This window comes from Eleutherodactylus coqui, chromosome 11 (genome assembly GCF_035609145.1).
Source record: "Eleutherodactylus coqui strain aEleCoq1 chromosome 11, aEleCoq1.hap1, whole genome shotgun sequence".
NCBI classification, from domain to species: Eukaryota; Metazoa; Chordata; class Amphibia; order Anura; family Eleutherodactylidae; genus Eleutherodactylus; species Eleutherodactylus coqui.
In genome coordinates, this window is record NC_089847.1 from 120,599,972 (window position 1) to 120,626,144 (window position 26,173).

The following is a 26,173-nucleotide window of genomic DNA, read 5'->3' on the forward strand; positions in this document are numbered from 1 at the left end:
AATGTCTCTTTCTAAATCCCCCAAGAGACCTGACCTGGGAAATAACCCTGATGCAATCATAGAGCGCCCAGTAAGGGCCAATTCACTAGGAATTAGTTTTCAGCAATTCTTTCATTTTTTATCTTATTTGACGGTAACAAGGATAAGAGTCAGGAATGCCCCAAAACACCGTATCTGAGGCCCCCAGATAATGTATCTTCATTACAGGCCGAGTACTGCAGTAACATAGTGCACAGAGCAGAGCAAGAGGCGCAGGAGGACACGAGTAACGGTTCTCTTTTTTTGGTTCTTTGTGTTTTAATGTTGGTAATTCACAGCAGCGGTGGTAGATTATAGAACGTATGAACAGATGAAAGCTTCAAGTCCGACTATCTAGGACTATCTAGGACATCCCCTTGACATGGATAGATTTAAGACTTAGTGTCAATTTGGCAGCAAACTATCCTGAGTGAATGGGGCCTTGATGAAGCCAAAGAAGAAGCTAGTCATACACATTATATTAGCGTTGGCTGATCCCAACCATCTTGGTGACATTGGTCAACCATCTAATGTTTTTTATAGGAGCTATTCTAGCTCGAAAGTCCCCAAGGGGCAAATATAGGGAAAGAGGACATGCCCAATCTTTTTTCATCCCAGTAATGGCAGAAGAAGTGTAAAAGGTTTTTTTTGGAATATTGGCTGATCCTGCTTGCATGTTTTCGGGTGGAGTTGGAATAAATAGTTGTTGGCCAAAGTTTTATATGGCCGACAGCTATCTTATGTGCATGACCAACTTTAGAATAAGGAATAATGTCATGCAGATGTGGATCTGTCTTGCGACACATACTGGTTTGGGTTTGGGCTGTCTGAGGAGGCAGCACTTGGGGAACCCCAGTTTTCACCATTGGCCCTTTCAAGTGAGATATGGTTTTTGGTGTGGGGTTCCCAAGCCATTACACACACAGATAGTCCAAGTAATGTGATGGTATGAACAGGTGCTTATCAAGAAATGGTTGGGGCTAGCGGTATGCTAGCAATAGCAAGGTCCAGGCAGAAGGTCAGGGCAGGCAGCAGGCACTAACAAGGTCCAGTAAACAGAGCCGAGGTCAAGGAGCACAAAAGTCAGAATTGTCCGAAGTCAAGCAGGAGTCAGAACTGGAATACACAACTAACAGGGTCTTTACCACAGTTGGTAATGAGACCAGCTGTTTAGGCATCCACCCTCGGGTGTGGATGCCTAATATAGGAGGTGCAATGACAGGATTGGAGAAGGACAGGTTTAGAGAGCAGGTGGTGGCCCTTTAAGAGAAGGGGTGAGAGTGCATGAGAACTGTAGAGTGAGAAACCTGGGAGCAAGTAGGGAAGTGAGAGCAATGTGCACAGTGTAGATCAATGGCGCCTGACCACTGCCCGTGCAGCAGATGAGCGGGGTGGGCAGCGACGGCCTACCATGACAGATAAGATAAAAATGCATCTAATAAATAATGATTATTTATTTACACTTGCTTATATGGCACCATCATATTCCACAACGCTGTACAGAGGTCATCACTAGATTATCTCCAGTGGGGCTTATACTCTAGATCTCCAATCACAGACGCTGACACCAACTTCATAGGAAACATGTGATAAGAATGTGTAAGAAAACCCACCAAACATGGGGAGAACACGCAAACTCCTGCAGACATTGCCCTTAATCGACTCAAACTCAGGACCCAAGTACTGCATGTCAGCAGTGCTAACTATTATGACACATATCTCCCCAAAAATGGAGGCTTAGAGGGGGATTAAAAGCGTAAAATAGGTGAACAAGTGAAATTTGAATACAACCTAAGGTGGAAGGTGGCGTGCATTGTCATGTTTTTGGGTACTTGACTCATGAGTATCTGCTTGAGTCACATTAAAATGGAGATTGAAGTCCATGTAGACGACCATGCCAAAATAAGTTGTGTTTCTTGGTCCTTGTCAACTGGTCCTTGGACTCTCAGGAAGTTCAGGGGCCATTGATTTGTAAAATTAGTGTATTCCAGTAATTGAATTACTCTCAACAATAGCATAAACAAACAGGAGTCCCGCTGAGGAGAGCTGACGGTTTTCACACATGATTTGTTTTTGGCTCTTTAGTAGAGCCATAGCAGACTTACAGTAAGTAGCCAGCAAATAAGCATCCCCCCTGCTGGCACACAATTGAAAGCCCCATTAGGAAAAGCTGCTGTACATCTCACAATGGATTGTTTTCCCACACAGCTAAAGCCAGCCATACTATTAGATTGATGTCACATGAACGATCTGCTGGTCAATAAGGATCAGCCTTGATGAACCCAATATCATGGTCTTTCCAATGAGCGGAGATGAGTGGATTCCAGTGACCTTTGGTTCCACTTGTCTTCCAGGAGAACATTCATTGCCTCTGTCCAATGTTTTTCCTGATGGTACCTTGCCTAGGACCATTGGACATGACAGTGTTGAACACTAACATTGCTATAGTACCTATGGGTAATTTAAAGGGTCTATTTTTCACAAAAGACTGTTATGGGCTATTAAACGAATATAGATTGGCAGAGATCCAACCACTGGGACCTCTAAAGGTATGTTCACACCACGCTTTGGTCTCCATCCAGGAGTTCCATCTAAATTCTGTTTTCAGGAACTCAGAAGCTCGGGAAGGAAGCATAGGCCTTCATTGCTCTGATTTCCATGTGAGCAGCTTTATATTCTCTTCTGGCATTTATACCAGGCAAAGTTGGGGTGGTCAACCTTATTGGTCTCCATTTGAGTAGTGGTGTGAACACAACCTTAGCAGTCCCAAGAATGGGGGTACACATTCTCCAGACCAGTGGATGCATGATCACTCTTCATTCAAAGTGTCACTAGTTCTTAAAATTTCTGATATTTCATAGGGATATGCCCAAAGTTATGAATGGTAGAGATCTGGATGATGAGACCTTCACTGATCTCGGGAAAAAATGGTTCAGCTGAGCTCCGTGGCTTTTAGGCTCTGATTGGCTGATACTTGGTAGAATAGGTAATCTATGTATGGGCCATAGACAGAGGTGTAACGTGAAGCTCCTGGGCCCCAATGCAAAACCTGTAACAGGGCCCCCAACTATAATGCTTTATTTATGGTACTGGACTCTCTATAGGGAGAAGAGAGGTCTTAAAGGCCCCCCCCTAAGGCTCCTGGGCCCAAGTGCAGCCGCATGCTCTGCATCCCCTATAGTTATGCCCCTGGCCATAGACCTTCCATGAGTTTGTATACCAAAAGGGCACATTGCTTGGTTGATCGCCTCCAACCCTTCATTCTTGGAATCGGTAGGGGTCTTGGCAACCAAATCTCTGCCATCAACCCTTTTGACGTGTCACTTTGGATGAAATAGGGAAATGACTGGGGTGGATTTGACTGAGCAATTGGACAACCACTCTTTCCAAGACCTAAAAGCCTACAGTGGAAAAAACCTATTAAGGCATAATCAGAACCAAAATGTTGTTCCTTTTCACCAAATCAGTGGTGGACATCTTTGAGCACCACTTCAAGAGCAAAGCTGACTTCCATGGGAAACCAATGAATCACCAGGACTTTGGCCACCATAAAAACAACCCTCAAGAGAAACAAAAAAACAAACTGATGACTAGAAGGACACAATGGGGCAAGTGTATCAGGTTTTGTAGCCAGTTCTTGGTGTACAAAAGTCAAAATCTTGGTGCACATGCAAATTGTGACTTTTTGCAGGTCTGTGCTAGACCCTGGCACTTTTTCAAAAAGTGGGAGAAGGCTAGTGTTAGGGGGCATGGCCACACACGGACGGTTAAGTTTACCATAGTGTCTACCAGAAACTGGCATACATTATAGCAGAAGCTTAGTCTACCTTGGGGCTGACATAGGTTTCAATTTGGCCCATAGAGGTGCTGCCAGATGTGACTAATGTATTGAGAGGGGCAAGAGTCTTACTACACTTGTTACAGGAACTCCTGGCTCATAGTCTATGTAGACCGGCCGGTCTAAGTACATATCCCCCAATGTTCAATAACGAGACTCAGGAGTAGCATTCAATTATATCTACAGCCATGTGTTATCTTAACACCAAGATAGCTGCAGCATTACGCATCATTATCCCTAAATGACCCAGTAATTCATGATAATGTGCAAGATAAACTGACAAGTCAGATGTGTTAGAAACACCGAGCTGCAAATATACACTGATGGCAACGTTATTAGACCCCCGACACTCTCATGATTGGTGCTTCCCTGTATGGACATCAGGGGTGTAACTATAGAGGATGCAGGGGATGCGGTTGCACCCCGGGCCCAGGAGCCTTAGGGGGCCCATAAGGCCTATCTTCTCCATATAGGCAGCCCAGTACTATGAATAAAGCATTAAAGTTGGGGGCCCTGTTACAGGTTTTGCATCGGGGCCCCGGAGCTTCAAGTTAGGCCTCTGATGGAAATTCTCCCCGTGACCCCGGAGGGCGGCATAAAATCACGTGACAAGTTCTCCGCGGATCAGTTTCAGTGTAAATCCACATTAGATGGGAAAATCCAGCGATCTGAGTGATTCTAACGAGGCCGGGTCATCGGTGCTAGACAAGCTGGGGCCGGGGTGTCACAGCCAACTATGTGGGTTATCTCGGGAAAAACATCCAGCGAAAGGGGATTCTGTGGACAGAGACAACTCCAAACAAAAGGGGTCAGAGGAGGATGTCAAGATTTGCTCTGCCCAACAGGCGCCGCACAGTCAAGAGTAGCCAAATACAACGCTGGTGCTCCAGCTAATGTGTCTAAACACACAAACCATCGTTCCTTAGTACTGATGGGCTATAACAGCTGATGACCAGTTCTGACGCCATTGTAAGAGAAGCAGAAAGACGAGACTCCAGTGGGTAAAAGAGCGCAAAAATTATATCACTGAGCAGTGGAAAAAGATCTCCTGCTCAGATGGATCCAGATTTCCAGATGCTGATGGTCAGAATTTGCACAAGCAGCATGAGTCGCTGACCCCTTCCTGTCAGCCGATTAGACCATGCCAGCACCCCAGCCACCCTCCAAGGTAAGAAGCGCGATGCTGAAGTGGTGGAAGGGGAGAAAACTCCATCGTAGGGCATAGAACTCCATAGTCATGTAAGGAGTAGTTACATTTAGACACAATGTTCATTGGGCGGAATTGAGTTGCGGATCCCGCATGGCTTCCATTAAAGTTAATTGAATATTTGGACTTTCTTGCATTATTTTGCATGCATATTTAGTGTATTTTTCATGTATCTCCCCGTGTGAATGAGCCCTTATAATCAGCCCTTTGAAGCAGCCATTAATGCTGATGTGGCCCTTGGTGACAATGAGTTTGCCCCCCCTGGTCTTAGAGGGTCCTCACACTGCCCCCAGTAGCTGGGGTGTAATGAAAGCCTATTTATCTCCATCCTCATCCAGCGCTATTTCACATGTTATCTTTAGGTTTACCGCCATTACCATACGTACTTTATTAATGACCTGCTAATCGCATTACCTCTGAAGTACAAATGAAGAACTTCCATCAGCTGGAAGACATCCTGGAAGGGTCAATTTTGAAGTGTTATCTGATTTGTAAAAGCCAGTGTTTTCCGACAGCTCCGTATGTACACAGGCCGCATGCCGGCCCTAAAGGGTCTCCAGTAGCCGAGTGCCATGAGAAAACTTAATCTCTCCTTCAAGGAGGCCGAGGACACCTGTCAAGTGGGACTCTACATCTCTTACTTGTCAAGATAGGAGCCACCTTGACTACAACCCGCAGCACATCTTGTAAAACCCGAAATTGAATGCCAAGAGACGTCATTTGCTATAAATGTCATCGGGTAAGGTGACACTTGCAGGAGCGAAAACAATTTTAAAGGACGTCTACTTGTGGATTAGGATAAAGTAAACCAAGCCAGGGCTGCAGCTATAGGGGCAGTTGCAGCCGGTGCCTAGTGCTGACGAAGATACCAGTGTTATAAATGGCACACGGTAGCTGGGGGGTCCTGGTAGAACTTTTTGCATTGGGGCCGAGGACAAAAAAGTTAAATGTTTGTTATACAATACTTTACAAAAGTTTTAGGCAGGTGTGGAAAAAAGGAAGAATGCTGTCAAAAGTAGAAGTGTTAATAGTTCAACTTTATCAATGAGCAAAGTGAGTTTCATTCCGCAGCTTGTCAATGAAGGGATGAATTCCACATCCAAATCCGGGTTTTCAGGCAGACTTTCCGCTTCGGATCTGCTGCAGAACCAATTGAAATCAATGGGTTCTATTCTCTACATATTGTGCATCCAAATCTGCCTCATCAGCCCAAGGCGCGGTCACACGGGACGTATTCCCGACGGGAATCTCATGGTTCTGCCGCAGCAAAAAAACGCAAGATTTCCCCCAGGAAAGCGCAGCTTCAAAATCTGTGGCGCTTAGCCGCGGGTTTTGGAGCGGCTTGGCCGCATGCTTTTCCGTTGCAGCCGGCGCTCCCATAGAGAAGAGCGCGGCCGCAACGGAAAAAAAAAATGGACATGCTGCGCCCGGGGAATCTGCGTCGCGACGCCAGCTTTGCCGTGACGGATTCACCATCCCATGTGGACGAGATTTTTCCCAAATCTCAACCATATGGCTGGCTAATCCCGGGATTAGCGGGCCGCAGGTGGATTTGCTGCGGCAAAATTCTAGACAGAATTTCCGCTGCAAATCCGCCCCGTGTGAACCCAGCCTTATATTTTTGAATGCATTCTTAGGCCGGCTTCACAGGGAAATATTTGCGTGCGCATTATGTAGAGACTAGAACCTATTGATTTTAATTTGTTTGTTCACATTCCCATATTTTGCGCGCATTTCGGTGGTGCAAAAAAAAATAGAATATGCTTTATTTTTCTGCATAGCTGCACGCCAAAGTTCTCCATGGAAGTCAATACGTAAGGAGATGAGTGAAACATGGCGTAAGTGCACAGGAAAAAGAATAAATCTGGAACTAATTAGCCGTTTCAATCGTGCATCTTTGTTTGCTGCTGTACATGAAAAAGTACTGTAAAATATGTTGATGCGTGCAAAAAAGCATCATTCGGCAAAAACGCTACCGTCATGTGTGCGCAAATAGGTATACGCTTGGATGAAGCCAGTCTTACTTTCAGCATTCTTTCCACACCTGTCTACTATATGACCATGAACATGACAATCAAGAGTAAACAAATTTGACACTTTACAGCCACCGTACATGCCAAAGTTTAAGTACTCTGAAACTTGAAGGGGAAATCCAGTGATTGGCGCTACTCAGAGATCCGAGCGCTGCCATTGATTTGGCCCTTGACTTCGAAAGTTGTATCAGATTGACGATAACGAAAATCTCCCAGCATTACCAAGACAGGTTGGAATATCTCAACAGAGTCTTGGAAATCCGTGGTGGTCCTCGACCCCAGACTCCACCAATGTAATTACTCATTCTCATGATGGCTTCTGCTTATTTGTGCTTCAGTGATAATCAGAATAATAATTATTATTTTACGGGTGGAGGATTTATTTATTAATTAAAGAAGTATTCCAAAGGTATCGCCTAGTCATAGGATAATGAAGGTGAGGGACACTGAGGGTCTGTCCACTGGGTTCCTCACCAATCCAGAGATATTCACTTCAATGTAAGCATTTGTCAATCTCCGGTGGTCCATGGATGTTAGTGGGACCATCGGAGATGGATGATCACTTTAACTTGGCTAGATCTCTGGCAGTTCCCATTGAAGTGAATGGAACAATAGCATAATGGTGCGACCACAGCTGTCAAAATGTAGAGACGTGCCGGGGAAGATATCTCTGGATCAGTGAGGGACCCAACACCACCACTGGTCTGCAAATTATCCACTGCACTGTGGACTGGGGATAACTTGCTGAGATGGGAACACCTATGTAATAGTGTTGAGTGAACCGAGTCAGTAGAACTCTGTTTCAGGTCGAACTTTGCTAAAAGTTCAGTTTGTCATGAACCCGAACCGAGCTTTTAGTAAGGTTCTACCTAAAACAGGGTTCTACTGGTTCAGTTCGCTCAACACTAGTTCTGAGCCGTGGTGTATGATACTGTCTAAAAGCCCTATATAACACTCTTAGACAGTGTTATACACAAGTCTTAGGGGTTTGGTGAACTTCTGGTTCGGTTCGAAGTGAACTTTTAGCTAAACCAGCCCAACTGCAACTTTTCAAAAGTTTACACATGGCCACTCGTTAACTCATGGCTACTTTGTGGTATAAAGCGCTGCACAATTTTACATTGTATGGGGACAAATGATTGCATAAGCGATTGTTTGCCCCCTAGTAAAGTGTGAATCGGCCTGCCTAAAGGTCCAGTAAACAAGTGCCTATCTCATTGATTGGCGCTCATCTACTGGGTATTGGCCCTTTTACACCAAACGAGAACCTCACAATTCCCATTTGCCTGAGCGATTAAGCGGCTGCCGTCACCACCAGCTCATTCGCACTCGTGCCGCCTCTTCAGACAGGCAAATCATCGTTGGGAATCATGACCTTCTCGTTCAGTGTTCCACAACGAGCAGATGATGATTTTTATGCCGGCTGAAACCGAATGACGAACGAGAAGCGCACAATTCTCATTCGTCATTCAGTCATTGATGATATCATTCACTTTAATTCATTTGATTATAATCGTTCTGTCCGAATGCACCTCAAAATTGAATGGTACTATGGGACCCTTATAAGCCTCGTGTGACGCAGAGTGTTAAGGCAGCAGAATGCAGTCCGAAGCTCTCGCTCATGACCTGAAGGTTGCAGTTTCAATCCCAGCATGGTTCAGGTAGCCGGCTCAAGGTTGACTTAGCCTTCCATCCTTTCGAGGATGCATCAGGGGACTTTACCTCTATAGGACCGTTACATATTCCGCAGGTTAATAACCTAGAAATATGTGGACAAAGAGTGTAAGTACAAGGAACTACAATTGGGCTCAGCAGATACTGTGTGTGGTGTAGTGTGGTGGGGGGATAATCTACAGTGTTCTATAGACTACAGAACACTAGAAGATAATTAAGTGAAGACTAGTGAACTTTTTGATAACTTTTGTAACTTTTTCCCATACCGTGTTTCTTTCTACAGTGGATAATGGACTACAGAACACTAGAAGATAAGTAAGTGGAGAACAGTGAAGTTTTTGCCAACTTTTGTAACTTTTTCCCATACCGTGTTTCCCCGGAAATAAGACAGTGTCTTATATTAATTTTTGTTCAAAAAGATTTAACTTTTTTACATGTATACCTGCCTGGACACTAATTAAATTGACTTTTTTATTTAACTGCTAGCAGGGCTTAATTTTGGAGTAGGGCTTATATTTCAAGCATCCTCAAAAAGCCTGAAAAATTATTTTGCATCCTCAAAAATTCTGGAAAATCATGATATGTCTTATTTTCAGGGTATGTCTTATTTTTAGGGAAACGGGGTAGTAAGCTGTTTTTGTAGTAGTTTTTAAATGCAACAAAATTCTTTAAAACATGACAAATCTTCCAGTTTTCTTTGCACTAGACTAGGTGGTCCCCGGCAGTGGAATTCTAAAGTCCCCATCCTAGTAGATGTCACTTGTGGTAGTCACTTTAAAACTTGACCCTTAACACTTCCCACAGCAGAAACAAAGAACAGGATGCGATGTAGTTTGCATATACGCGTGTAGTTTACACAAAGTTTACAAGGCGGCCCTGATAGCATCTAACCTAAAACTGCAAAGCCCAGAAAGCTTTATGGAAGGGAAGGTGTAATCTCTGTCCTTGTAAGGAATGCTTTAATCTCGGAAGGAACATAGACACACGCAATGGAAACATATATTCTTTATTAGGCATTGTGTTGTGCACAGCACATACATCACGAGATCGAGGAGCACCTGTATAAAACTACAGACAGAGAGCACTGTCAACGGATTGCTCATGAAGGGTTAATACTGAAGTTGCATTGCTAGTATACAGTACCGACCTGCCAAGATGGACTCCGACGGCCATTGCAGTGCGACGACTGTAACATATACCCGACCCAGCTTATATACAGAAGTAGTAGTACATCGGATAGATCAGTACGTAATTAGGGTTCACGCGTTTTTCTTACGATTTTTAAAAAAAATTCTGATTTTTCATACTATCCAAATTAGACGCCGTTCACATCTGCGTTACGCGTTTCCGTTTTTTTTTTTTTGCTTTATCATACAGTAAGAAAAACGGAAAAAAAAGTTTCACCCTAACTTTCCATTGATTTACAAGACTTTCAGTTTGTCTCAGTCTAAGCCCGTTCCGTTTTTTTTTTCCCACGGATACAATAGTGTAGTCTAATGCGCTATTTTTGCGATCCCCAAAATGGGAACCTGATGGAAAATAGACTTCCGTTTTTTTTTACATTGTTGTCAATAGAAAACGTATGCAAAGGGAAATAGAAGAACGCAGAGAATAGAACCCATTGATTTCAGTAGGTTCTTTCTCATTTCCTTTTTTTGCGCGCCCAAAAAAATAGAACTGGGTCCATTTTTGTTTGCATTTGCGCACCAATACTCCCATAGAAGTCTATGAGGGGGGGAAATGCACCAGCAAAGGGATGCATGAAACACTGTGAAATTCCGTGAAAGAACACATCTGGAACCCATTAGATTGAATAGCCATTTAAATTGGGCCGTGGTAATGTCCCCTGCGCCAAAAAAGGCCCTGCAAAAAAGGTATCAGTTCAACGTCTGGAAACATAAAGTTGTCCGTTTCCATACGTTTCCTATGAATTATAATATAAAGAAATACATATATCGGGCAAAGTGTGGCGCTATGCTGTTCTATCCCGCAAAAAAAAGTACAAATACGTAAGAGAGGTCAAACGTAGTCAAAAGTGTGGACTTTTAAACTAAAGTATGTGCGACCAATTGCAGTTTGTTGGTCTGTCCAGTAATACACTGCAGTACCTATTTACATCCAAACATGGATGGATGGATGAAACCTGATGTGAACAGCTCCTTAGGCCGGCTTTACATGAGCGTATTCGCGCGCACAATACACAGAGAATAGAACCCATTGATTTTAATGAGTTCGTTCACATTTCCGTATTTTGCGCACAAATTTTGGTCACACACACAAAAAAAAAGAACATGTTCTATTTTTCTGCGTATTTGTGCACCAAAGGTCCCCATAGAAGTCAATGGGGAGCGCACAAATACACACACAATGTGCAAGGCCATGCGGGAAGCACTGCGTAATTGCACCTAAAAACAAGAACTCATTTGGAACTCATTAACCCTTTCCAATTCAATTTGTATCCTGGTTTTCCTAGGGGGCTTACTCTTTTTCTGCTGTTATACAACGGCGCTATCTGCTGGCTAAAGCCAGTACTGCATGAGGTGACACGTTGGATAGGCTCAGACAGCAGAGTGGCTGTCAATATACAGTAAGAGAACCCTGACGGACGTCTTGCAACATCGGAGCTGTACAGCCCTAAATCATAATGTCTTCAGATGTCAGACAGTGGATTGGAAAGGGTTAAGACTAATTAGCCATGTCAATCGGTGCATATTTGCTTGCGCAAATGAACATGCCATGCGTGTGTAATAAGTACAACAAAATACGCCAATGCGCACGCAGAATAAGCAAAAACGCTACACTCATGCTCACGCAAATACGCATGCGCTCATGTGAAGCCGGCCTAACTGATATACCGTTCTTTGCTTCAGTTTGACCTTCGTTTTTTGAAGTCGTTAAAGGGATTGGAGGCAGATCTGTTGAGAAAAACGGAAACCCAAACGCAGATGTGAACGGAGACTGTTGCATCTTGAAGTCCTGCAAATACGGCAAAACGAAACCAAAAATTCCCAAAAATTGTAATAATCCAAGTTTTTTCGACCAGTATAGAAACAAAAATTAAAAGGAGCAGCACAAAGTAAACCAATATATATATATATGTATAAAAAAACATAAAACAACGATGAGAAGTGTGAACCGCCCCTGTACATACTATAAACAGCTTAGTATATGCACAGGAGCGGGAAAACAAAAAGCTTAAAAAACAATGAAAAAAAAAAAAAATCACCCGATTCTTTAAGCAGCAGTGTCAGAAACTGGAGTTCGGTTACAGAAGGGAAGAGTTCATAAGGAATGTAAGTAAGAATTTGGCAATTAAAGTAACACATCAGTATATATCCTGTTCTAGTGATCAGTGATATACAATATTTCAGCCCATAAACCAAACCAATCCTGGATTGAGAGGGATTTAGAAAGTATTTTCGTCCTGGTAGCGGTTTTATGAACGCTCCAGTCCCCGGTTAGAGGCCGTACATTTGCAATGTATATAATGAAAAATATAAGGTTACTTGCTGACCATATAGCGCCGACCAACAGCTGCCTGCAAATATTTGTACCATGATTATCCTTACTAAAAGTAAAGTCACAAGGGTAAAGATAGCTGAAACGTGACAAGGCTGAAATAGACAGCTCTGGCTTCTACCTAGAGTACATTTGGCCACATATGGAAAAATTGAGGACATGGACGCGGTTACAAGAGTCAGAAGTCCTCCAGCAAGATAGTGAGGTAGACATTTCATATCTTTGACGGGAATGAACATAAGAAATCAGCAGAAATCCTCCTTTAGAAAGCATTAACATGTCCTCCATAAACACCGATGACGTCATCAAACTCAAGGCAAGTGACATCATCACCATATCCGTAACGTACAGGGACCACCCAATGAAAAGCATCATCTCGTTTCCTAACGTTCTCAAAAACTCGCTCTGTGTCCTGCTCTGTTCCACATCCTTATTTCACAATCTATACAAAGTTGCCCACAGTGACGTAGCTAGCATTGGCTGGTTGGGGATCTGCCCCACGTGCCGGGAAAGGGCCAACAAGCTTGCACAGTAAACTAAATCTTTGCTCCCTTCCCTGATGGTTGGAAAGCCTAGCTACGACGTTGGGTGGCCATAGACGTATTGATAATCACTAATGATAACTCCATTTTTGTGGCTCCAGTCATCGGGGGTATTGATATCTTTAAATACGTGACCCCATAGCACCCGATGGTTGGATGGAGGATTAGTGTTTCAGTCTATGGCCAAGGTCTTGATGTTTTTGCACCCTTTCTTTTATCCCAAAATCTAAAGTTATCCCCGATATATAAGACAGGGGATAACTTTTACGATTGGTGGAGGTCTGACCACCGATCCTGAGATTGGAGGTCCCATGTCTCCCTCTTCATGTCAATGCCGGGTCGCTTCACCCCACTGCAGTGATGTTAGAATGAATGCAGCAGTGTGGCTGAGCATGTGTGGCTGCTGCTCCAATCATTTCAACGGGGCTGATGGAAATTCCTGGAGCGGTTGTGCTATCCATTGAAAGTGAATGGAGCGGTACCACACTCATCCTTACTGCGGAGACATCAGTAAGCCCGCAATGAGGAGGAAGGGGTACATGGCACGCCCATTCTCAAATCTGGTGGGGATCTCAACGCTGAGACCCCACCGATCATAATATGGACATATGAGGAGGAAGGGGTATATGCACCCCCATTCTCAAAACTGGTGGGGATCTCAACACTGAGACCCCGCCGATCATAATATGGACATATGAGGAGGAAGGGGTATATGCACCCCCATTCTCAAAACTGGTGGGGATCTCAATGCTGATACCCCACCGATCATAATATGGACATATGAGGAGGAAGGGGTATATGCACCCGTATTCTCAAAACTGGTGGGGATCTCAACGCTGAGGCCCCACTGATCATAATATGGACATATGAGGAGGAAGAGGTATATGCATCCCCATTCTCAAAACTGGTGGGGATCTCAACGCTGAGACCCCACCGATCATAATACGGACATATGAGGAGGAAGGGGTATATGCACCCCCATTCTCAAAACTGGTGGGGATCTCAATGCTGATACCCCACCGATCATAATATGGACATATGAGGAGGAAGGGGTATATGCACCCCCATTCTCAAAACTGGTGGGGATCTCAACGCTGAGATCCCACCGATCATAATATGGACATATGAGGAGGAAGGAGTACATGGCACCCCCATTCTCAAAACTGGTGGGGATCTCAATGCTGATACCCCACAGATCATAATACGGACATATGAGGAGGAAGGGGTATATGCACCCCCATTCTCAAAACTGGTGGGGATCTCAACGCTGAGACCCCACCGATCATAATATGGACATATGAGGAGGAAGGAGTACATGGCACCCCCATTCTCAAAACTGGTGGGGATCTCAACGCTGAGACCCCACCGATCATAATATGGACATATGAGGAGGAAGGAGTACATGGCACCCCCATTCTCAAAACTGGTGGGGATCTCAACGCTGAGACCCCACCGATCATAATATGGACATATGAGGAGGAAGGCGTTTATGACACCCCCATTCTCAAAACTGCTGGGGATCTCAACGGTGAGACCCCCCTGATCATAATATGAACATATGAGGAGGAAGGGGTATATGCACCCCCATTCTCAAAACTGGTGAGGATCTCAACGCTGAGACCCCACCGATCATAATATGGACATGGGATAACTTTAGATTTTGGGATAAGCCTTTTAATGTCATTCCTTACAACTTCCTACAAGTCCAATACATACAATAGCACCGAGTTAAGAAACACATTCGCTCTACTTTAACGAACCAGCAGATAAATCAACAGATTTGCTAAGTGCTAGCCAACGAAGAGGTTAAAAGACATGTGCTCCTTTGGAGACACGGCTATGATTGACTGCCGGAGAAGTTCAGAGTTCAGCAGTGACAAGTCTAAAAACAGATTTCACGGAGTCGTCCTCTCGCCCCACACCTTCTATAAGACGTAAACTGACACGGCCTCAGTAACTCGGAGGAAAACGTTATTGGTAGCTTCAACACTTGTTTCATCTTATCTGCCATAGCCAAGAACTATGTACACACGGACCCCTGTGCGTACGGCTTGTAAACAGTAGAAAACCCGGAGTAGTGACTAGCAGCTCAACAATGGCACCAATCCTGCCGTGACTCACAGCACAACACACTGTAGGCCCATTCAGCAGCTTATGGGTTAACAGACTATGTTTTACCCTCCCTACTCTCAAACAGAAAAAAAAAAAAGGAATAAAATATTACAGTACATACAAAAGTCATCATCGGCTATAAATTAAATCTTCCTGGACCGTATATACAGAGTTAAATTATTAAATTAAATATTTTACATCAGCTCTTGCGTTAAAACTTTTTGAAAGTGCACAGAAGTTCTCTTCCCGATTCCCCGCAGCCCCGATTCTCAAGGTCGGATGATCATTTCTCAAGGTCAGAGGCTGTCAGATCCGAGGCAGGAAATGTGTCAGTGTCATGGTTGGAGATACTCGGTTCCCCTTTTTTGTCCTTCCGTTTTTGCTCAGAGCTATGTACATTCCGGGGTAGCGCCTCGATTCGTAGGCGTTGTAGTTATTTGGAAGAAGCGTTTCCTTGAATTTGCATTCATCTGTGAAGTGTTTCTGTAAGGGGATAAGAAGAGGAATTATTACATACTGTTCATCTATAAGGCCTCATGTCCACGGGGTTACAATCTACAGCGTTTCTCCCGCACGCGGATCCGCGCCCCATAGGGATGCATTGGACACCCACAGGTAGTTAAATACCTGCGGATGTCACTTTTCCTGTCAGGCGTGTGGGGAAAAAAATGGACATACTCCATTTTCGTGCGGGTCTCCCGTGGGGACGGCTCCCGCAGGCTTTTATGGAAGCCTATGGAAGCCATCCGGATCCGCAGGAGACCCGTACCAGAATTAAACTCACCTGCTCCAGACGATGCGGTTCTTCCCTTCTTCGCGGCCAGATCTTCTTTCTTCGGCCTGGCGGATGTGCCCGGCACACCGCCGGCGTGCCGAGCACATCCGCCGGGCCGAAGAAAGAAGATCCTGCCGCGAAGGAAGGAAGATCCGCATCGTCCGGAGCAGGTGAGTTTATTCTGATTTTTAGGCCTCATGTCCGCGGGGCAGGAGGGACCCGCTACGGATTCTACATGAAGAATCTGCAGCGGGCCTGATTTTCCCCGTGGACATGAGGCCTAAAGGGTTATCCAGACCCAACATTTTTTGAAAGCTACTCAGGGTGGTTCAAAAAACATAAAAAAAACACATTTACCTCACTTGATGCCCTGTCGCTCTTGTTCCGATGGCACTCGGTTGCCCTCAGCTCTTTACATCCTGCTACAGCAGTGGTGACTAGTGTTGAGCTAGTCAAAGCAATAGAAGCCTGTTTCAGATCAAACTCTGCCAAAAGTTCAGTTCGGCATGAACCTGAATCAAGCTTTTAGCGAAGTTCTACCTGCTTCCGTTCGCTCAACACTAGTCCTGAGCACTGGTGTGTAAGGCTGTCTAAGAGCCATAAACGTCTTGTAGAACACTCTCACAGTATTATACAGGGCTTTTCTGGCTCTTAGACAGTGTTATATACAACTTTCGAAAGTTTTGGTGAACTTTTTGCCAGAGCTCGTCAAACTGGCCGAACAAGCTATACAAAAGTTCACCCATCACTACTGAGGATGTCCCGATAATGGGACATGTGACCACTGCAGCTAATCCCCAGCCAAAGTGAGCCAATGAATGGCTGCAGTGGTCATATGTCCTTAGTGTCGGTGATGGCATCGCTGCACAAAAAAAAGAGCAGCAAGTATCCTAGTATTACTGGAAGAGGCTAACTGGGGGACCAGGTGAGCTGAGTATGTTTTTTTTATGTATTTCCATCACCCTAAACAGATTTAAAGCATATTTTGTGGCAGGATAACCTCTTTAAGTTTGCTGTACACAGTAGGTAAATTGGGTACAACTCAACTGTCCTCCGACATCCGCCAGTGGATTTCAATAGTTCAGCAGATAAGCTTTTTCATCCACTTTGCCTACAACATTGGGAACATTTATGGGTTAGTCAAGGGACAGATAATTGAGCGTTTGGTCAACAGCAATATGATGGATATGGCCGCAGACATGAAATACTTGATGGTGGAATTGTTGGCAAATGCAGCCAAATCTGGTGGTATCTATATTCAAGCTAATGTCTACGGTGGACGACCATAAACTTTAGATTACTAGTAGTTGCTACCAAAGAATCTGTCAAAAATCTCTTCCCATTGACCAGCATGAGCTCTGCTATCTTATTTCTCCCAGGGGGAAGAGGAGAAAGACTTGTACGGGTTAAAATCCATTCTTTCCTCTTGATATCAGACATCTGAAGCCCATGGGGCATACACCATAGAGAAGACTACTGGCAGATCCCATAAAAAGGTCAACTTTAAGGACATGTTCCCACTTACTGAGATCCCCTTTGATCACTTAGTACATGTTGACCTTCTGGTAACTATATGCATTTTTATTAATAAATATGAATTCTAATCATAATGATTATGAAAAGGGATTTCAAAAAGTTGAATTCCATGGAATTAAAAAAATTGTCCCATCATGAAAAAGCCCCACCAAAGAGAAAACTAAGCTAAAATAGAAATGTAGGCACCATCTCATGTAAAGGTCCTTTTACATGTCCAGATCATCCACCTGTGCAGTGAGCACTGACTAGTAGAGATGAGCGAGCACCCAAATGCTCGAGTCCGCGTTATTCGAGTCGAGCTTTTCGGAAAATTCAAGAGCTCTACTCGAGTAACGAACCTCATTGGCTACAATGGGAGACTCGAGCATTTTTGTATGTGGGACGCCGGGTCTTGAGCTTTTTTTTCTTTTTCTTGGTTCTCTCTTTCTCTTTCTGTCTCTCTCTCTCTCCCCCCCTGCCTGCTTGCTAGCCCAAAAATTTGCCATTGATGCGCGCTGCTGCGGGGAGGGGCCAAAACAGTCACGTCACAGCGGGGAGGAGCCAAAAACTGGGGCGGGGTCGAACACGGCGTGATGCTCGTTCGAGTAACGAGCACCATCGAGTACGCTAATACTCGAACGAGCATCAAGCTCGGCAGAGTACGTTCGCTCAACTCTACTGGCTAACAATGAGCATGTCGGTCAGCACTTGATCATTATAGTTACATAGGCAGATGATCTACAGGATGGGGCCATCATTGGTCAGTTGCACATTTCCCTGACCTACATAGTCAACTGCAATTTTTCACAAAGACGGAAAGAGCATACTACTTGCATTTAAAAAGGCGTACCAAGAGGCGGTGACATTTCAGGGAACCTCCCTTTTATAAAAAATTACATAGGTAAGCCAATTAGCTAATTGAATCTGTGTTGCCTACTACTTATACCTGGCAGAGCTTTTTATATGGCCTGGTAATCGGGCAAAAACATTTGTCTAAATGTTCTTTTTTCCCAATCATCGGGCCATGAAAAAGAAACTGATATAAATATGAAACGCTCGTTGGCAGAGAGAATGACTGACATCTTAACCACTAATTCCATTTTTGACTTTTTTTTGGCTCTCAATTACTGACCTAAAAATTCAGTTTTCAGTCTTCGACCCGGCTTGTCCCCTTGTTTTGTGTCTTGGTTTATTATTACTATCGCTACTGATTTAGAATGACAACTTTTTATATTGACTTTCTGTTTTTAGCTTTTCTATCACTAATGATGGACCGAATACTTCCTCCAATATAACAGATGCCCACTTGCATTGTTTTTGTATGTTAAATTTTTGCAAACATTTAATAAAAAATTATCATTGATTCTCCAAATGACCTACTAAATATAGGAAAGTGCGCCCCCTAGTATTCCCTAAAAATAACAGTCCCTAAATGAAATCACCTGGAAGCTAACTATAATGACCCATCATGGCTGAGACCATATTATGGACCTGTTACTGTGCTCATAAACTCCTATTGGTCCGTATCGTACTGTACCTCTGTCTACCATATTTTCCAATGTATATTATAATAGAGGAGGTATTCTCTTCTGGATGCCACCATACTTTTGTACACAGGATGCTTATGGCTCCAAATTTCAGAAGCTGTTTCTGCTATCCATGTGCTTGGACATTAATGCTGTATTAAAGGGGTTGTCCCACTTCTGCTGCAGGAAGCAGACAGCTCTATACATTGTGTAGTGGCCCAGGTTGGTACTGCAGGATGAGTAGTATTAAAGTGAAAGGGACTCTGCTTGTAGTACCAACCCGGGCAACTGCGCAATGTACGGACCTGTCTGCTTCCTTCAGCAAAACAGCTAGAAGTGCAACAATCCATTTAAAGGGCATTTCTGCAAGTGGAAAAAAATCTATGGCCAAGGAATGGCTGAAAATTGAAAATTGAGCTATATTCACCGATCATACATTCTGACTATGGTCCAGCAAAGGAGCCTGGTCCCTACTGTTCTGATCAACGCTGATGCTACTATAAATGCCATGTGCATGCTTAAGCTTGTGACTGACTGAGCAGTGAGGTGCACAATAAACAGCACCGCTGAAGCTTCTTCTGGGATCAAAGCAATGGGGACCAGGACTCATACTAGCAGGAAAGGGGGCAAATAAAGGTGAACATGGCTTTTTTTTTTTCAACCATTCCCTGACAATTTTTTTACTCCAAGAAAACCCCTTTAATGCTGTAATTTTTGGACCCAAAAGGTCTCAGTGTGTCATTTATTCACTCCACCTAATGAAGGTGCCAGTGGTGGACTTGTTGATGTCTTGTAGGCAATATAAGTTTCCAGTTTTTCTGCAACCGGTGGCTTTCACAGAAAAACTGGGACCCAATGTGGTCCCCACCGGCTATCGGTGCCGGCATGAAACTCTCCACTCACTTTTTCTTGTGGCCCTGATAAAATATGATTTACAGCGTGAACGGTCTTCGGGGATCTGATACATGTCCTCCAAAGAAGATTAATTAAATGACGAGGCTAGCAATGCTAGGAATGGCATGTACTCTCAAGTATGCAAGTGGTAGCTTGGAATAACTCCCCTTACGTATTAAATGTACCGCACAGTATTATTAACCCCATGTAACAGGGTGTTCTGATTTCAGATCCTAATTGCAGCCTTATGTATGACTTCATTTTATGTTTTAGCATTACTCTCCAGGGATGGACACAGACCAGTACATGGGCCCCTTGGTGCCCGCTACCTCATCATAGAGCAGCCTCTTATCCCTAACAATGGCCAGTAATGGTGAGCTATATCATTCATTAGCTCAGATCCTTACAAGTTATCCAATAGATAGCAAGAAGCTATTATAAGGTGCCATAGGTCCCGTTATCTACTGGTTACTCTTTGCACATCCGTAGAAATTGTGGTCGGTCTATAATCTGTAGTTTTTGTTAATGGTCTCTCTATATCTAACTATACATACAAGTCATAAATATCCAGAGTTTGATGAACTTACTGATCCATATAGCTTTCCTTTCCCATTCATGGCAACGAATAGTGCGCTCTTAACACCAAATAGGCTCACGACTCCAACTTCCACAGGGGAAATTTCCAACAAACCTGAAATATAAAAATCCCATCAATTATTATGGATCCACAAGTATCAAAAGAAGAAGCTTCATACCCCTCCTACCCCCATCATATTATGTCTATTCCTTGGGACTGGAAGAAAAGCAAACAAGATAACAGCACTGAAAATACTGGTCTGAAAACCATACAAAAGCCTGTCTGGGTGTGATGCAGAATACGCCAGCGGGCATTAGGTGACCACAGACATAATAATGGTCATTAACAAGCCGAGGGTATGATGTTTAGTCTATGGAACTAAAGCGATCTATTGTGACCAATAGAAATATCCTGCTCATTCCTCATCTATCTGCTTTACTCATTGATATAGTGCATACATATTCCACAGCACTGTACCGTGATTATTTATCATCACCATCCTTCAGCTCTATCCCCATGGATGCCCAAAATCTGAAGACACATTAACATGTCTTTGGAGTATAGGAGGAAACTACTGAAACATGGAGAGAATATGCAACCGTGTAGATGTTGAATTTGGTCATATTTGAGCTCATGTCTGCTTTATCTATCTATCTATCTATCTATCTCATATCTATCTATCTATCTATCTATCTATCTCATATCTAGCTATCTCATATCTATCTATATATCTATCTATCTCCTATCTATCTATCTATCTATCTATCTATCTATCTATCTATCTATCTCTCTATCTGATCTATCTATCTCATATCTATCTATCTATCTATCTGATCTATCTATCTATCTCATATCTATCTGTCTATCATCTATCTATCTATCTATCTATCTATCTGTCTATCATCTATCTATCTATCTCATATCTATTTATCAATCTATCTATCTTTTTATCTCATATCTATCTATCTATCTCATATCTATCTATCTCCTATCTATCTATCTATCTATCTATCTATCTATCTATCTATCTATCATCTATCTATCTGATCTATCTATCTATCTATCAATCATCTATCTATCTGATTTATCTATCTCATATCTATCTATCTATCTATCTCATATCTATCTCTCTCTCATATCTGTCTCATATCTATCTATCTTTTTATCTCATATCTATCTATCATGAAGAAAACATACAACAGATAGATAGATAGATATTAGATAAAAAGATAGATAGATATGAGAGAGCGAGATAGCTATGAGATAGATAGATAGATAGAAGATAGATAGATAGAAATTAGATAGATAGATAGATAGATAGATAACACAGCCCTGAGTTCAAATATGACTAAATTCATCATCTGCAGAGGTTGTATGTTTTCCTCATGACAGATAGATATGAGATAGATAGATAGATAGATATTTAATAGATGATAGATATAATATAGTTAGATAGATATTTATGAGATAGATAGATATTAGATATACAGATATCTATCTATCATCTATCGGTCTATGTAATATCTATCTCGTATATATCTGTCTAACTATATTATATCTATCTATCTATCTATCTATCTAATATCTATTTGTCCATCTATCTCTTATATATCTCTATAGCTATCTTCTATCTATCTATCATCTATTAAATATCTATCTTCTATCTATCTATCTATCTATCTATCTATCTCATATCTATCTATCTATCTAGCTCATATCTATCTATCTATCTATCTATCTATCTATCTATCTTATATTTAATATCTATCTATCTTATATTTAATATCTATCAATCTATCTCATATCTATCTATCTCATATCTATCTGTCCCATATCTATCTATCTATCTATCTATCTATCTATCTATCTATCTATCTATCTATCTATCTATCTCATATCTATCTATCTAGCTATCTCATATCTATCTATCTATCTATCTATCTATCTCATATCTATCTATCTATTTATCTATCTATCTCATATCTATGTATCTATCTCATATCTATCTATCTATCTTATATTTAATATCTATCAATCCATTAATCTATCTATCTATCTATCTATCTATCTATCTATCCCATATCTATCTCTTATATATCTATATAGCTATCATCTATCTATCATCTATTAAATATCTATCTTCTATCTATCTATCTATCTATCTATCTATCTATCTATCTATCTATCTATCTATCTCATATCTATCTATCTCATATCTATCTATCTATCTATCTCATATCTATCTATCTCATATCTATCTATCTATCTATCTATCTATCTATCTATCTATCTCATATCTATCTATCTATCTATCTATCTATCTATCTATCCATCTCATATCTATCTATCTATCTATCTATCTATCTATCTCATATCTATCTATCTATCTATCTATCTATCTATCTATCTATCTATCTATCTATCTATCCATCTCATATCTATCTATCTATCTATCTATCTATCTATCTATCTATCTATCTATCTATCTATCTACCTATCCATCCCATATCTATCTATCTATACATCTATAATCTATCTATATATCTATTTCATATCTATCTATCTATAATTTATGCAGATTTAGTACTTCAATTTCTGATACATGCTGAGTACAAATTTTACACTTACATCAGAAGCGACCTCAGAAATCAGGTAGCAAAAACATTTTCTACTAACATCTAGCTTTTTGCGTTGTTTTATCTTGATATCTTTGGAAGTTGCGTATTGCTGACCTCTGGACTACTGTCTGTGATACTCTTATTGTATCCTAATGTTGACATCATACTACTACATGTAATACAGAGCTGGACTATTCCACTGATGTCACTGGTAATGCCTGGAGTGACATCACTGAACATGCCTCTGCTTCACGGTCCTCAGCCCGATGACTAATAATGATGACTCCGGTACCTCACATTCGGGGACATGTGCATCCCTCGTATGAGCTGATCATCTCTACTTGTATCTTCCATCCTATTACTATATACACCTTTCAGGATTTCACACATTGAGATTCTGTAGTGACAAATGTAAAGGATGACTGACTGGCATTTGTCATCATGCTGTGTTCGCCCAAATCCTATTGTTTCTGTTGAGTATCGCGTAGTGCTAGAGGGCGAGGGGTTAAGTCACTAACAGATGCTTTTTCTGCTGTCACTAAAAAGTTACTTTTCTACCGCTCAGTATTTTTAGATGTTTGGCATTGTTCTATTGCTTTTAATGTCATTTCTGATCTTTTTCATAAAATACTGCAAAATGGTGACACAATAGTGACAAAAATACATAAAATATGCCAAATGCTGCACTTCTGAATACAGCCTATAACTGAAAGCTAGGGTACATAATAACTTATGCCGCTCTATATACCATTCAGTGCGGCACTTGATACAACTTACATATAACTTATTCTTCACTTCAGGGAAATCAATGCACAAAATGATACTCCTTATGTACAACAACCGTGCCGCATTGTATCCCTCCATTGATTTCTCTGGGTAGTGTTGAATGCATTGAACCAGTAGAACCCTATTTTGGGTCGAAATTGGCTAAAAGTTCAATTTGGCGCAAACCCAAAACGGCTAAGTTCAATCCAAAACAGGGTTCTACTGGCTCGGTCCACTTATCACTAGTCTTGTATAACTGTTGTATAACACTTTCTATGAGCTATGAAAGTCCTGTATAATACTCTTCGTGCGTTATACAGGATTTTCGTGGCTCTTTCATAATGTGATAACCAGTTTTAGTGGTTTTGGGGAACTACTGCTTCAGTTCAAACTAATTTGGACCAAAACAAACTTTTTGCAAAAGTTTGGCCAACTGTCCGAACTTTTCAAAAGTTTGCTCGTCACTATCTATAGATGCTCACAGTTTCACATCCCACAAAAACAATATAGCTTTAACGCATATGTACATGACTGTATTTTAGCTATATATTGCCTCTGAGCTGCCATACTGCACCTATAGAAGTCTATGGCGCCATACTATACCTAAGTATGCTCTCAATTTCATCCAGAGGTTTTCTGTATTGGCTACATATGAATACATTGTAGTATGCTCCATTGGATACTCTATTCACATGAAAGATTTTCCCACGTAAGTTCCGCCCAATTATGAGATGGATGGAATTCACACGGGAAATTAACCCATTGATTTCAATGGGTTATTTTACATGAGCGATTTTTAGTGCGAGATCGAAGAATTGCCGCCTGTCGTATTTTTAGGTGATTCTGTTCAAGAATCGCCCATTATTCCATAAGGGAGCAAAAAAAAAAAAAAACGCATCGCAAATAAATGTGATGCAATTCTCTATTTTTTAAAACGCGCAGCGATGCGTTATTTTTTTAGAACATATTGCACTTCCAGGAAAAATCTCAGGTTTGCAAATGCAATATCGATCCGAGTTTCTTGGACCCTTATTGCACTCACCTATGTGAATGCACCCTTATGGAACTATTCTCTCCTTGCGGGGAACGTCTGTCCATGAGCACCATATGGCGGCACACAAGGTTCCGTAATGCCGTATACAGAGGACCTCATTGCTCTTAGGAATACTCTTAGTACATATCAAGATCTGTTTAGCTTTGCCGATGCTATCATTGATTCTTATGGCTCTCCTAAACATCTTCAGCACTGAGCGACGATGATGTTATTGGAATCTCCAAGGTTATGCCGTCTGTCAGTCATGTATGCGCCAGTAGAGCACCTGACGTTGTAAGAATCCTGTCCGTGACCGAACAAGTGAGTGATTAGCACGGCTTCTTAAGCCTTTATTAGTTGCTCTTGGAAAAGTCTAAATCAATGCAAGACCACCGGGGACCCCCCCCCCCCCCTCCACTCACTTCTAATGCAACTTTAGTGAATGGAGAAGGCAAGATCCCATTTAACTGACACTAATCTTATAGCCTAGACTTGTCCCCCCAAGCAGAACTCAATCCAGCATTAAGTGTCACTTCCCTGTCACTGCTTCGTGCTTCATTTTAACCGGAGCTCAACCAATTTCACCAGGAGCAGAAAACGCCGTAATTTCTGGACCAAGGAAGGTCTTAATAAACAGCGGCGCAGAAGTCTATATCACAAAGAAATACATCATCGACGACTCAACTTACGCAATTTCCGAAAATAATTTGGCAATAATCAACTACTCACTGTATCGGTTTTCGTTGTGCATCCCATTTATTCTGCCATCTGGTAAGACTTGAATATGAAATCCAATGCCCACGTTGCAGTAAAGCCGTCGCAGCCTCTTGATGCCCAGCAAATAGTCACTTTCCCGGTTAGTTTCTTTTCTGTCTCCGGGGATCCTAGACATTGACCTAGAAAATAGGGATTCCCAACGTCGGTCCAGTGTATCATTTCGCTGGTGGGTCAGTAACGGTATACAGTGCACCATGCCCGAAACCAGCACCAAGAGCAAGATTGGCACAAGGGCCGATTGAACAGTCATCCTGATCAACGTGGGCACACGTGGTTTAAGGAGTCAATTGCTCTAAAAATACCTCAACTCCAGCTCCACTTATACTTAGATCAAAGAAACCAACTGCTTAGCTCAAAAGGAGGTGGGGTTTTCTTAGCTTGCATGGAGTCTTCTGTAAAAGGGGGTTGACTCAAGCAAAGTTTATTCGAACTTGATCTCAACTTGTCTTTAGCTGCTGGAGACTTGTCTGAAGTGTTGATCTTCTCCCACAGCTCAGCCATAGCACTTTAGCTTCTGACCACGATATTTATATCCACCTCTGCTCATCCCAGTACAAGCTGACAGACCAGTTACTGCACTGGTAGGAGAGAGAGAGAGGAGGAAGAGTCTCTGGGACATGGGGGTCACTGCACTCACGAAGACTTCACTCCATCTAGAGCGGCGCACTCATTAGACGTGATACTGTAGGAGTGCATTCATTCATATCCATACAAATGCTATATATCGCAAGGGAAGACTTATATAAGTCA

At 42.3% G+C, this 26,173-nt stretch overlaps 1 protein-coding gene across 1 annotated transcript; it reads right to left on the reverse strand.

The window, feature by feature from the left end:
- Positions 1–9,774: 9,774 nt before the first annotated feature.
- Positions 9,775–25,900, reverse strand: FGF4 (fibroblast growth factor 4). The gene is made up of 3 exons (XM_066583431.1): positions 25,376–25,900; positions 20,241–20,344; positions 9,775–15,426 (listed from the first exon to the last, which is right to left on the reverse strand). Exons 1-3 carry the CDS (start codon positions 25,671–25,673, stop codon positions 15,250–15,252), a joined length of 579 nt encoding a protein of 192 aa, XP_066439528.1. The 5' UTR covers positions 25,674–25,900; the 3' UTR covers positions 9,775–15,249.
- Between the last annotated feature and the right edge of the window lie 273 nt (positions 25,901–26,173).

Bases quoted from the DNA above. Each gene is read 5' to 3' on its own strand.
- FGF4 (XM_066583431.1), bottom strand. From the start codon at position 25,673: ATGACTGTTCAATCGGCCCTTGTGCCAATCTTGCTCTTGGTGCTGGTT. The intron at 20,345-25,375 runs GTGAGTAGTTGA...TTTATATTTCAG, and splicing joins GCACAACGAAAACCGATACA to GTTTGTTGGAAATTTCCCCT. The intron at 15,427-20,240 runs GTAAGTTCATCA...ATCCCCTTACAG, and splicing joins AAGGAAAGCTATATGGATCA to AAACACTTCACAGATGAATG.